The sequence below is a fragment of the Rutilus rutilus genome, assembly GCF_951802725.1.
Source record: "Rutilus rutilus genome assembly, chromosome: 24".
NCBI classification, from domain to species: domain Eukaryota; kingdom Metazoa; phylum Chordata; class Actinopteri; order Cypriniformes; family Leuciscidae; genus Rutilus; species Rutilus rutilus.
The window spans coordinates 17,844,200-17,858,809 of NC_140228.1; the positions used below are offsets into that span (position 1 = coordinate 17,844,200).

The following is a 14,610-nucleotide window of genomic DNA, read 5'->3' on the forward strand; positions in this document are numbered from 1 at the left end:
AATTTTTTAATAGTGCCTATTCATAACTAAGTTCACTGTAAATTGTTAATGAATAAATGAGAAATTGTTACAACTGAGAAATTGTAACAACTTTTTAATTGTCACAATGCAGTCAATGCTTGTACATATATGTATAAAAGTGGTGCAATAAAAAAAAAAAATCCAATTTTTAAGTTCAAGCTCATTTACTAAAAACATTTTGCAACATTAAATACAAGTTTTCACAATTCAATATTTTTTTTACAATTTAAACTCTAAACTTATTAAAGTTATGAAATGACAGACATTTGATTGGTGGCAACTTAAATCATGTTTCTTTTCTGTATAAATGTTTTATACAACATCATCATTTACATCTAGTGGGCCTTGGTAATTAGCCATTAAACAGCAGGTTGCCCATATTTGGTTCACTGTGCCTGTCAGGGTGAGAGGAATGTTAGAGTCCCAGATGTGGTTTTCTTTGATTCATCGAATGACCTTAGACGGGCTATTGATTGTGTATGTTTCGTCTCCTCTTTTATAAACTGGGCTGCTCTTTTGAATGGAGGGATAACAAGTCTGGCTCCCACATTCTCAAGCAGTCGCTCTATGGTAAAGTCTTTATCTGCCATACAACAGTCTCCAGGCTCGATCAGTTCCAAAAGTCCAGACTGTTTTGTTATCTCCCTGTCTGAGATGGATCCAGTGAACAGCTGTAAAACAAAGGTTATGGCCCCACATGGAGCAACCCCAACCTTTGAAGGTAGGGTAGTTTTTGTAATGTGAAACATCTCCGACTGTAGTGTAAGTGCTGTGGGGTTTTCACATCTGATCTCAGTACAGTCCAAAATAACACGGACATCTGGGAAGTACTTCTTAAATTTTGCTGATATGGTTGCTCTGACTTGCTCTTTGGTCATCCAAATAGGCAAGGACCCCAAAACAAGGTACAGAAAATTTGCCCATGTCGACTGACCGTTGTCGTACTCACATTGAAGATATCTGCCAAGACCTTCTCTCGTAGACCTGCAGACACGCGACAGCAATAAAGGAAAAACTCATCAATAAGCTGAAGCTTTTAGGGCTTGGTCTTGGAACCGTCTCTAGACCATGTCTCTGTGCCTTAGACCAATACACAAGGTTCGATGGTTCTATTGATGCCCAGAAAATCCTGAAAACCTTCTCTGAGGGAAAGCGTGTGTAAAATCGGAAGTCGTCATCTGAGAGACAAAATCTATTTATTTGAATACGGGAGACAGACAAAGCTCACACTTCAGCCTCCAACTCTTTAAATCTCTCTGCTGCAGCATCCAAAAGATCTGGACACGGAGGTGTTGAGTAGCCATGGTCTGTGGGTGGGACGGGTCCGTAATAGACTACAGGCTGTTCATCACTGATCTCTGATTCACTGCAATGTTGGCGCTTTAACGTTACCTTATCTAGTACATTGGGTCGTTTTTGGAGAACACTCCCCCAGTTGTTCCATTCGAACCTGGACGGTATAACTCCACGTTTCAAGCGTTTACGATCGGCTGTTGACGAGTAGTCAGATTCTGTGAAGTGTTGTCCGCATACGTACGTACTCCCTTTTAAAACTACAAAACTTTTGCCTTCATCCCGGCGAATAGCATGAATCCACATTTTCTTCGCTTTTTCATCAGTTGGAAAATAATGGAAACTGAGATACGGCTGTTTAGTTGAACTATTAGAACATTTAGGAACGCAACAACAATTCCTCGCTGTGCTTGCCGCCATTGCTACAGACTAGACCGGAAGTCGGTTTACGCTACTATTCGCCATTGGAAGTGACGTCACGCGCACTGTGATAAAGGCCTATAAAACGACAATCAAGATTGGCTTGGCTTTTTGGAGATGGCGAGAACTGAGGGATTTGAAATGTTGTAAAAGCAACGCAGAGATGGGGGTTTTATTACTCAGCTGGTGTGTAAGGCGTTTTATTGAACAGATTGCAATATGTAGCTCTCTAACAGAGTTAATTGTAAAGCATTATCTATTGTGAAGGGTCATTTCATTATGATTGTTGTTGCGCTGTGCTGGAATTTATTTTCAAGGAAGTAATGTGTCTATTAACTGTTAACAATTTTCTTGTATTTTTACAGTACAGTACTGGCAGCAAGGTTGCCAGCAAGTTACTGTATTTTGATTTACAGTAACTGTACTGTAATTTACTTTACAGTACACAAGATCAGTACTGTAAACTACAAAACAGTACTTTACTGTATTTTTACTGTATTTTTGTAATGTGTCTGCTTCTGCTGTAATTAATTATACAGTATTGTACTGTAATATCTATATTGATACATTATTGCTAAATATGATAATTTTCAAATTACTAATAATGATAATATTATATTTATATAATATGTAGTTATTACAGTATATACATTTACAGGTAATAATATTATACGGCAACTTCAGAATAACTGCAAATCAATCAATCCAAACAATGTTTTGTCAAAAACATTTTTTATTAATCAATTACACTATTGTGTATTTGTGAAAAAAAAACATTTCATTTAGGAACACTGCATGTCCAGTACACCAGCACTTTACAGGTAAACAGCTTTTTAAAGAGATAGTTAAAGGAACATGCCGACTTTTTGGGACTTTGGCTTATTCACCGTATCCCCCAGAGTTAGATAAGTCCATACATACCCTTTTCCTCTCCGTGCATGCTGTAACTCTGTCTGACGCACCCACCGCTAGCCTAGCTTAGCACAAAGACTGGAGGTAAACGGCTCCATCTAGCATACTGCTCCCAATAAGTGACAAAATAACGCCAACATATTCCTATTTACATGCTATGATTTGTAAAGTCACAGCGTGTACAAATAACAAGGTCACATGAGACACAGCCATCTTCTAACCGTATACATACTGGGAACTACATTCTCAGAAGGCGAAGCACTGCTACTTCTGTGGAGTGATTTGCTCGCAGCACCTGAGAAGCTCGGTGGTGAGAAGCAGAGTTCGCTCAGAGTGTTGCACTAATCACTCCGCAGAAGTAGCAGTGCTTTGCCTTCTGAGAATATAGTTCCCAGTGTGTATACGGTTAGAAGATGTCTGTGTCTCATGTGACCTTGTTATTTGTACACGCTGTGACTATACAAATCATAACATGTAAATAGGAAAATTATGGCGTTATTTTGTCACTTATTGGGAGCAGTATGCTAGATGGAGCCGTTTACTATGGGATCAAATTCCCGCCAAATATATAGCGGTCACGTATAAAAAAATAATAAGCGTGAATCAAAAATTTAAAAACACATGTAAAACTATATTGCACAAACTGAAAAAAATAATGCAAAATTATCAGAATAGCAAACAACGTGGTCACGGATCAAAATATGATAAGGGTGAATCAAGAAATAACAAGCATGAAAAAAACTTTATACACATTAAAAGTTATTTTGCACAAAACTTAAACTTATGGCCATGCTTTCTTAAAAAGTATGTTTTCCTTGGTTATATTACTCTGTGCTTTGTGCTCTCTTGCATTTTCTGCTCATATTTTACTCTTTTGTACGCTTGTGCTGTTTTTCTCTTCGCTCTTCTTTCTATGTTCTGCGCTTGCTTTCCCAAATGTTGCAGTTCGAGTTTCATGTAAATTAGGGCGGGCTTAAGTGTCACCATTGGTCCACTAGTTCTAGATTGACAGCTACTCCTCTAGCCAATCAATCGAAGAGGGGAGTTGACGTCACAGCAATGCGACTCGTGGCTACTGATGCTTACTTATACAGGGGAAGACGACCATCAACTCAGTTGGCAAAAATCTTTCCATGGCAGGACACCTTTAAACTGCATGTGTGCCTGCAACTCAACCTGTTGACGTATACCTGGCAATATGTTATCGTTAAATTCGTCATCCTAACGACGACCTGTTACAGTTGTGCCATCCATCATTCACCTCTAATGCACTTAACGTTACCTCTGGACCTGGCACGCGAGCGTCGATCTTCTCCGAGCAACACAACAGTGTTTCATCAGAGAATTGCCGATTTGAACGAGAAGTTTGAACGAATAAATCGCTCGTAAAAACAGTAACTTGCCACCACCTACTGGCCGTTTTACTTTCATATTTAATCAATAACAAGGATGGGTAATGTCGGTCCTGGGTGCAGAGTTTAGCTCCTCCAACCCTAATCAAACACACCTGAACCAGCTAATCGTCTTTAGGATAATTAATACTACAGACAGGTGAGGTTTTTAATCGGAGTTGACGCTAAACTCTGCAGGACAGCGGCACTCCAGAAACAACGTTACCTATCCCTGATGGAGATGTTGCTGTATTCAAATTTGAAGCTATATTTAAAACATTAATCCTAAAGTAATATGCAATTATGTAGCTATGTAAGTAAACACAATAAGTTTGTAATATATCACTGTATTAAATTCAACTTGTTTCTGTACATCTTCTCTCTAACACAATCATTTTCAATAATCTTTTGTCAAATTTGGCGTAGTTAATAAAAAAGGTAGGCAATGCCTAGCGGTGACAGGTCAAAGTCCTAAAGTCTTCAGACAATGGCCGTTTTTAACTTAGTTTTTGCAACGAATTGTAGCGTTTCATAATTGCAGGATGTTTCACTTACAGCAGCCTTAGCATATTGACATCATGAGCCAAGTAATATTGTTTAACACCAATTACCAGTGTGCACATTAACATTCTCATGTATCTCAAAAAAGATGAATTTAATTATTTATGTCCAGAGTTCAGATAGCTTTACTGCTTGAAAGTCTTTGTAAAGTTAAATTGAACTTCCGTCTTCCCCTGTATAAGTAAGTGTAGCACTCCTGAAAAGGAGTATAAGGATTAAAGAAAAATGAAATAAAAGAGAGCGCAGCAGTGCTTCTTTGTTGTTATATTTACTCAGAAAGTGCATCACGGGCGTGCACCACCCACTGAAGTGTGCAGTGACGTAAGCACGCTGGTATGCCAAGCGAAAATAATTAATTTAATAAATGCACAAAAAGCACAAATAAGAAATTGAACAGTATATAAAAGTATTAGAAAAATAACATTTTAGTATATTATAATGGCATTGAAGAAATTGTACAAACATAAACAGCTTGTACTCACTATATTACATAAGCATCAGTACCACGAGTCGCATTGCTGTGACGTCAACTCCCCTCTTCGATTGATTGGCTAGAGGAGTAGCTGTCAATCTAGAACTAGTTGACCAATGGTGACACTTAAGCCCACCCTAATTTACATGAAACTCGAACTGCAACATTTGGGAAAGCAAGCGCAGAACATGGAGAGAAGAGCGAAGAGAAAAACAGCTCAAGCGTACAAAAGAGTAAAATATGAGCAGAAAATGCAAGAGAGCACAAAGCACAGAGTAATATAACCAAGGAAAACATACTTTTTAAGAAAGCATGACCATAAGTTTAAGTTTTGTGCAAAATAACTTTTAATTTGTTTAAAGTTTTTATTCATACTTGTTAGTTCTTGATTCACCCCTGATCCGTGACCACGTTGTTTGCTATTCTGATCATTTTGCATAATTTTTTTCAGTTTGTGCAATATATTTTTACATGTTTTTAAATTTTTGATTCACGCTTATTATTTTTTTTATACGTGACCGCTATATATTTGGCGGGAATTTGATCCCATAGTTTACCTCCAGTCTTTGTGCTAAGCTAGGCTAGCAGTGGGTGCGTCAGACAGAGTTACGGCACGTACGGAGATGAAAAGGGTATGGACTTCACTTATCTAACTCTGGGGGATACAGTGAATAAGCTGAAGTTCCAAAGAGTCGATGTGAGAGGTTGAGAAACTGCATGACTTGCAGCTGTAGCTGAGGTGGTACTGGAACCTGGCGGTGACCAAAACTGAAAAAGACATGACACACAAAAACACGTATGACAAAACCTGTTATCCACAGCACCAATAAAGATGAGCAGACAGTGTAAGAGATAAATTGTAAAAGAAAATTCTGTACAAAAAAAAAAAAAAAAAACCCAGCCAATGAAACAACATGAAAAAAAATATGTAACCTTTAGATTTTAACACTTTAAGTTTAAAACATTGCATTAACATGGCTAATACTTACAGAAAACTCCTTCCCAGGCTGCAAATAAAATTGGCCCACACTGTAGAGCTGTAAGAAATCAAAATACATATTATTCAGTTAACTGTTATGTTTTTTGTTGAGGACATGTATTTCATACATCTGCTTAACTTTACAATACATCTAGGTTAATAAAAATAAGCTTCACTTTAAGCTTCACTTGACCTCTCTAAATATTCTAACTTGCTTTTTTGGCATGCATTTTACTTGTCTTTGTTGCCTAATAGATCATTATTAACTCTAATAGTGATCTGCGTCTGCCTGCAGTTGTGCTCTGAGTCTGACGTTAGTCGGGCGGCGCGTGCACTCTCTGTTTACAGCAACCCTGTATTTTTGCCAGGCATTTTATAGCCAGGTTACAGCTAGGTTACAGCAACACTAAAATTTACTGTAAAATGTTCCCGCTCAAACAAAATTACCCACAATACAATGCAAATTACGGTACTTTACTGTAATATAGAAATGCAGTATTGTACTGTAGGTTATTACAGTACTGTGCTGCTAAATCTACAGCGACATTTAACATTGTGGGTATAGCTACAGTAACGTCTTCAGCTAGTCAGCTTGAGACTCTTTCCATCTAATCTGGTTATATTCCGTAAAACTTGTAGTGAATATTTTATGAACAGTATGATAACCATATTCATCCGCACATTTACGCAGAGCTGAAGAACAACCAAAATAATGTTCTTCTGCAGAATGTATGCAGTTTTGTTTTTTAACTGCCAGAAGGCCAAAAGTTACAAAGTGTGCCTTTAAAAGTTTTCTGTTTCAGGTATGGTACTGTATGTTCATCAAGTTCTACTGTTTATTGATGCTTCATAGGTGAACTTGCACTGTGAGAACAGGTATGGTTTAAACTAAAGAATAGAAAGGTTTTCTTATTCTGAGACATGTATGTATGGAAATATCATATAATGTGTTAAAATATTAACAGTTCAATATTAACTGTAATATTGTATCAATAATTGTATCCCTTGGAACTCATCTTTGATCACCAAAATGACATATTTAAACGGTTTTCCTCTGAAAAAAAATTCTTCATACCTTAAAATAGCTTGAATGTAACTCTAAATCCTTGCATCATTAGTATTCATATCCAGTTGGGAGAAATATTTTCTTTCTTTTTTTAAACATCACTGTTTTGGCTGTTTACGGCTGCCTCGATGGAAATGTATAACTGTTCTTAAGTATTGTTCTGAGACTTTTTGCACGATGATAACAAAAGTTTTCAAAAGTTTGCTTTTTCAGAACCCCAAAATGCTTTGTGATAAGATTTGTGTATGAGGTTATTATGATTAAATTCCTATTCATCTTAAGATTTTGAATGGAGGCCTGCAGGTTTTGTGCCAAAATGGTCTGGTATTTGGCACTATCCATAGTTAATTTTATCTGAACTATTTCCTCTGTCCAAGCTTTTTAAATGTTTAGTGGCCTAAAAGTTACATTTTTAATCATCTGTTCATACAACATTTTACCTCATGGGTTTGGCAACATTAGATGGGCTCAGATGTTTGTTTGTTTTTTATATTTGATATGTTTGATATTTTTTGTTAGATATTCCTGAAGGTCCTTCATACTGTAAGTCTCTTGGCAGCCTCCTTGATAAGTTTTCATCTTGTTTTCACATCAGTTTTTGGAAGATTCCCTGTTCTTTGGAATGTCATTGTGAAATTGTGACTCTTCTCCTGATTGGTACCTCTTCACAATGAGATCCCGCACATCCTTCGTAAGCTCATTGTGGGCCATGGCTTCAGCAATAAGGCCAAGAAGATTTTACAGAACCCAGAAAGAGATGATTTTATTCAGGGTTAATCAGCATCATTAAATTGATTTTTTAGTAAGAGTTTGAATGTATTCAATATGTTTTTTCCTTAACCCTCGTTCGGACCCCAATTGAATTCCCCAAAACACTGTCATGGGGTTGTGTGGAGATGAACCCAATTGCAGACAGTAGTCACAGCAACACAGTTTATTGTACAAATAACAGGAAAAACAAAGCCCACGAGGGGGCAAAACAAGACAAGACAAGACTACAAGTGACTAAACTAGACTATGACTCTGACAATTAACTAGACTATAAACAAACAGCAAAAACAGAACTTACTCTAGACAATACTCTTGACAGGATACTCACAAGGTTTCACAATGAATAACACGCAATGTTAGACAATGTACCAACACAGGACAGAGAACATGAGGGGATTAAATAGGGAGCAAACTAATCAGGAACAGGTGAAAGCAACAATCTAATGATTACAAGATGAGATAACAAGAGGGCGGGGTAAGGTGACAAGACAACGCAAGCACACAGCCAAAACAAATGGCCATGTGCTTACACATAAAACATGGGCCTGTCATGATCCTGCCTCAAGACCAAAGAAAATCAGAGACAAGAAGGCAGAATCATGACAAACACAGCATAAATGTATAGATGTAAACATAAAAAAAATTACATATCATTTGTATTAAATAGATATATTTTTTTTAAATAGTAGCTTTTGTAAAGTGGAAATGAGGACCATATGAGGGTTAAACATTTTTCTTAAGAGCTTCCTGGGAAAAATAAAATAAAATAAATAAAAATATTCAGCTATTTTATCAGGGGAGTGTAAACCTTTTATACCCATAGGTCAACTCCCCAGACAGCGGCCATCGCGGACAATCACTAGATTACAGTACATCACTTCTCAAGACATTCCACGACTCAAAAACACTGATTGAATGATTGAAAACAAGCGGCGAACAGTAACAGATTTCAACAGGGGAAACTGTCTGTCTGTGAAGTGTGAATTGGCTTTAAGTGAACCTACAAACCCTAAAATACTCTGTACTCTACTTCTGTGTATTCATCATGCTTGAAGAGTGTCTCTGTGATGCAGTAGTTCTGCTGCTCTGAGATGTCAGTCTTTTCATAGTAGATGATCAGTGTTTCATCATCAGAAATTTCACTGGTCGTGATGTCACTGGCAGTGTTGACATAATCCACATCTGTGATTTTAACCTGTGCACAATGAAAACAGATTACAATCATGTTTTAAGTGCAAAATATTTTCATATGTAACATCTTTCACATAATTAGCTGGAAAAAAATAAATAAATGCATTTTTAATAAATTAATGGTCATAAATATGAACAAGCTGATGAATCAATAAATAAGAAATGTCTAGAAAACGTACTCGGTTACTAACGTAACCTCTGTTCTCTCTAGAGAGGGAACGAGTATTGCGTAAGCTAGCTTACGCTGCGGGAAAGTCTCCTTTCACGAGATACTGAAGCCAAAAATTATCCTAATTTTTTTAAAACTTGTCAACGCAGTGCGGCAGCCTGCAGACCTAGGGCAAGCGAGTCGCGTGCCCATTGGCTGCTCTGCGGCAACTGCAGCAGCCTATGGCTGAGCCTTGCGCGTGACGTCACGTCCAATGAGCGCGCTTGGCGCGCTTAGTGCGTCACAGCCCGTCATTAGGGGTGTGGCTTAGCGTATATAAGCAAGGAACAGAGGCTGCTTCGCTGGTTTCTGTCGCATGAAGCGAAAATGAGCTCGTGGCGAGAGCACGGCGGGTTACGCAATACTCGTTCCCTCTCTAGAGAGAACAGAAGTTACGTTAGTAACCGAGTACGTTCTCTTACGAGAGGTTCTCTCGTATTGCGTAAGCTAGCTTACGCTGCGGGAACACCTTTGTCAACGCCGTGCGCGCGCCCAGCATCCTGAATGAATTCCCATGGGGAGCCCAGGGGACGCGAAGCGGAGCTGGGCGGCCAAGATACCACAGTACATAAGCACATAATATGGGGCAGGGAGCGGCACAGCCGGTCCAACTAACACTTCCATATAGTGTAGCTCAACCAGTAGAGCTAAATCAGCAGCGTAGCCCGCGCACAGACAGTGGGCTGGCTTACGCGAGACTTAGACTGATAGCACTTTGGCCTGCAAAGCGGGGACTTCCAGGTTGTAAAACCTAACAAATGTGGAGGGGGAGGCCCAGCCTGCCGCTGCACAAATGTCATGAATGGGAATCCCACTGGACCACGCCCACGATGAGGCCATGCCTCTGGTGGAGTGTGCCCGAATGCCCAAGGGGCACTGCAGGTTTTTAGATGCGTAAGCAGCTGCGATAGCATCGACTATCCATCTGGACAGGGTGTGTTTCGAGGCGGCGAGACCCTTGGTGCGCCCGCCAAACGAAACAAAAAGCTGCTCTGAACGCCTGAAGGCGGCGGAGCGCGAAATATAGCTTCTCAGCGCCCTAACTGGGCAGAGGAGGTGACTATCTGCCTCGCAGCCAGTATTCGGCAGGGCTGAAAGGGAAATGACCTGCGCTCTGAAGGGAGTGCCCAAAATTTTTGGGACGTACCCATGCCTCGGTCTGAGAATAACTTTAGAGTCATTGGGTCCGAACTCGAGGCACGCAGCGTTAGTGGATAACGCGTGAAGGTCTCCCACACGTTTTACTGAAGACAGTGCTATCAGAAAAACGGTTTTGAGCGTGAGGTATTTCATATCCACAGTTTCTAAGGGTTCAAAGGGATGTGCTTTCAGTGCGTCTAAGACCAGTGAAAGATCCCACATAGGAACCGAAGGGGGTCGCGGGGGGTTCATCCTCCTCGCTCCTCTAAGGAAGCGGATGACAAACTCGTTCCTTCCTAATGCGCGGCCCGGCTCTGAAACAGAGAGCGCTGAAATGGCCGCGACATAAACTTTGAGCGTGGAGGGGGACCTGCCCGCGTCCAGTAGCTCTTGAAGGAAGCACAATACTTGCGAGACCCCACATGTCTGTGGATTGAGCCCTTTGGTAGTGCACCATTTGTTAAACACAGACCATTTAGACGTGTAGAGCCGCCTCGTGGAGGGGGCTCTAGATTGTATGATCGTGTTCATCACCCCTTCTGGTAGATCAGCATGTAATTGTTGAGGCTCCACGCATGCAGAGACCAGTGCTCTGGGTGGGGATGCCAAATCGAGCCGCGGGCTTGAGAGAGAAGGTCTCTCCGCACCGGAATCGGCCAAGGGGCTGAGTCTGCCAATTGTATGAGTTCCGGGAACCAAGCTTGGTTCTCCCAGAACGGGGCTATGAGGAGCACCGTGTGGCGCGCTTTCCTGACTCTCTCGATGACCTGAGGCAGCAGAGAGACTGGTGGAAACGCATATAGCGGGCCGCTGGGCCAAGACTGGGCCAGCGCGTCCTCGCTCTTCGAAAAGAACGCTGGGCAGTGTGCGTTGTCTTTTGACGCAAAGAGGTCGACTTTCGCTCTGCCAAAGCGGCGCCACAGCGACTGGACTGTTTGGGGGTGTAGAGACCACTCCCCAGGGGGAACGTTGTCCCTGGACAGTCTGTCGAGACCCTCGTTCAGATGGCCAGGCACATGCGATGCTCTCAGAGAGCGCAGAGAGTGCTGAGCCCATACGAGGAGGCGTTCCGTCAGGGCGCAGAGTTGCTTTGATCTGACACCGCCCTGGCGGTTCACATAGGCCACTACTGAAGTGTTGTCCGTGCGGACTAGAACATGGTGACCATGGAGGAAAGGGAGGAAGTGCATGAGCGCTTTCTCGACTTCGAGCATCTCTAGACAGTTTATGTGTAGGAGATTCTCCTGGTCTGACCAGTGGCCAAAGACCGGTCTGCCTTCGAAGAGCGCTCCCCAACCTAGGTTGGACGCGTCTGTTGAGACAACTTTCCGGTGTGAAACCACTCCCATATTCACTCCCGTGTGATACCATTCGGCTGCTAGCCAGGGCTGCAGGGCTGAGACACAGACCTGAGTCACTCTGATTAGCGAGCCGCCGGTCGCCCAGGCTCGATGGGATACGCGCGTTCTCAGCCAGCGTTGAAGCGGGCGCATGCGCAGTAAACCCAGCTGAAGCACTGCTGCAGCTGAGGCCATATGCCCCAGAATGCGCTGAAATGCCTTCAGGGGAACCCGGTCGCCTTCTTTGAAGGATGCAGCGAGGCGCTGGATGCGGCGCGCGCGCTGCTCCGACAATCTGGCCGTCATCGCCACCGAGTCCAGATCTATTCCGAGAAAGGAAATCGACTGCCGGGGCGAGAGCGAGCTCTTGGTCCAGTTGACCGCCAGGCCTAGACCCTCCAGGTGGTCGAGTAGCGCTGTTCTGTGAGACACAAGTTCTGTCTCTGACTGCGCTAGAACGAGCCAATCGTCCAAGTAGTTCAGAATTCGCATTCCCTGACTCCTCAGGGGAGCGAGAGCCGTGTCCATGCATTTCGTAAATGTACGGGGTGCTAAAGACAGGCCGAACGGCAGGACTGTGTATTGATAAGCTCGACCGTCGAAGGCGAATCTCAAAAATGGCCTGTGACGGGGAGTTATCTGGATCTGGAAATAAGCGTCTTTCAGATCGAGAGAGATAAACCAGTCTCCTGGGCGAATTTGCGCGAGGATCTGTCTGGTTGTAATCATCCTGAACGGCCGTCTCATGAGAGCCTTGTTCAGATGTCTCAGATCTAAAATAGGTCTTAATGCTCCGTCCTTCTTGGGAACGAGGAAGTAACGGCTGTAAAAGCCTGACTCGCTCAGGGAAGGATGCACCTGTTCTATGGCCCCTTTTCGCAGCAGCTTTGATATCTCTGCTTGAAGCAGATGTGCTGTTTCCAAACTCACTTTCGTTTCCGTCTGCGCTAGAAAGCGCGGAGGGCGACGAGCAAATTGGAGCGAATAACCGTGTCTTATGGTGTTGAGCACCCATTCTGACGCGCCCTGAATAGCCTCCCATGCTTTTGCATGCATGGCTAGGGGTCGAATGGTCTCTGGGTTCAGATCGCCGCGTTGCGCGGGATGGGGAACCTGTATCAGAGAAGACGGGGCGGCGCGCGCGCCGCCGATGCTCGGACACGAGGGCAGAAGAACAGGGCTGGCCGACTGTGCAGAATTTAGTAGCTCGATCTCGGACGATGGAGCGTGAACTGCTGTCAAACAACCCAGGCGCGAGAGCGGCGTGGGGATTATGGTGTCTGAAAGTGGGCGCGCGTGCTCGTGAGCTGGCGCGGGATTTGCACTTATGACACGGCCAGTGTTTGGGGGCTTTATGAGGTTTGCAACCTGTCTGGCAGAGCGAGCAGTGGGCAGGTGTGAGCACAGGGCTGTGGGCACATTCCCTACACTTGATACTCGAGCGGAAAGTTTCCGCTTTAAGAGATAGCGCTCTGGACGCGTTGCCATGGGAACCTGGTCTGTGTGAGGCAGTGAGCACACGGGAGTGGGCACTTTTTCTACACTTAATACCCCTGCGGCTTGAGCCGTGGCGATTTGAGGTAACTGAGTGACAGAGCGAGCAGCGAGTAGTTGTGAGCACGGAAGTGTGGGCACATTTACTACATTTAGTACTCGAGCGGTGTGAGGCCGCTTTATGAGAGAGCGCTCTGGGCGCGTTACCATGGGGATTGTACTTGTGTGAGACAGTGAGCACATGGGTGTGGGCACATTTTCTACACTTAAAGCACTTATACTCTTTTTGAGATTTATCTGGGTCGCCGTGAAAACGGCGTTTGTGTGCAGGCGAGCGAGTGTTAATACTGGCTCGTTGGCTGCGGTGTGTGCTGCTGCAGTAGCCTGAACATAGGGGACTGACAGAGCTGTGCGTTTTGATGGCGGTCCGGCCGTAGCGGGACTCAACCATCTTTTCCTCCTTGCGGATGCTAGGAGGACTTCGCGGGCTCGGGCTTCAACGCGATCTTGGGCCGCGGGCCCCGTGGGGGCGGCGGTCTGTGACGGCTGGTCGAGCGCGACCTGGGGCGATTGCCCTGGCGTCGCTGCGAAGCGCTGGGGGGCCTGGAAGAGCGCTGGTTAGAGCTGCGCACAGGAGGCTGCGTTTGAGGGCGGCCTGTGGCTGAGCTCGAACGGCGGGGCAGGAAAAGGTCCATCGCCTGCGACACCTTCTGCACTTCAGAGAACCGATCCACAATTCCGCTGACCGCAGGGCCAAAGAGGCCGGTGGGCGAGAGTGGTGCGTTCAGAAACACAGCGCGCTCTGACTCACTCATGTCCGCGAGCGTCAACCATAGATGTCTGTCGATGACGGTGAGCGCGGCCATGGATCTGCCGATGGCTTGAGCAGCGGTCTTGGTAGCGCGCAGCGCGAGATCCGTAGCGCTGCGCAGATCGGTAAAGGCAGACTGATCCGAGCCCTTCTCGTCCAGTTCACGGAGGAGGTCAGCTTGAAGGATCTGAAGGATAGCCATTGAGTGCAGGGCGGAAGCAGCCTGGCCGGAGGCGGCGAAAGCGCGGCCGGCGAGAGCTGAGGTGGTCCTGCAGGCTTTAGACGGCAGGGCAGACTTTGAGCGCCATCTAGCAGACGGTGGGCAAAGGTGCGTTGCCACAGCATCCTCAACGGCGGGGATGCCGTTATAGCCGTTCTCGGCGGCTCCGTCCACCTGGGAGAGAGCCGAGGAGACTGGCGAGCGGAGTCTGGTGGAGAACGGAGCGTTCCAGGACTTAGAGAGCTCGGCGTGGAGCTCAGGCAGGAAGGGTGCTGACCTAGAGGCAGGCGCAGGGCGGCGGCTAGGCAGAAAAAACCCGT

At 44.3% G+C, this 14,610-nt stretch overlaps 1 protein-coding gene across 5 annotated transcripts in view; it reads right to left on the reverse strand.

The window, feature by feature from the left end:
* The window catches only part of LOC311284414 (B-cell receptor CD22-like), a 74,253-nt gene that overhangs the window by 46,053 nt on the left and 13,590 nt on the right, over positions 1-14,610 (reverse strand). For 2 of the 5 annotated variants that reach the window (XM_084399445.1, XM_084399446.1), the window contains one exon: positions 7,680-9,081. The exons of the other annotated variants lie outside the window; for them this stretch is intronic. In XM_084399445.1, coding sequence (XP_084255571.1) covers positions 8,896-9,081 — 186 coding nt within the window. In that variant the 3' untranslated portion in view covers positions 7,680-8,895. Of the gene's footprint in view, positions 1-7,679; positions 9,082-14,610 lie in introns of those variants that run through there. 5 annotated transcript variants of the gene reach the window in all.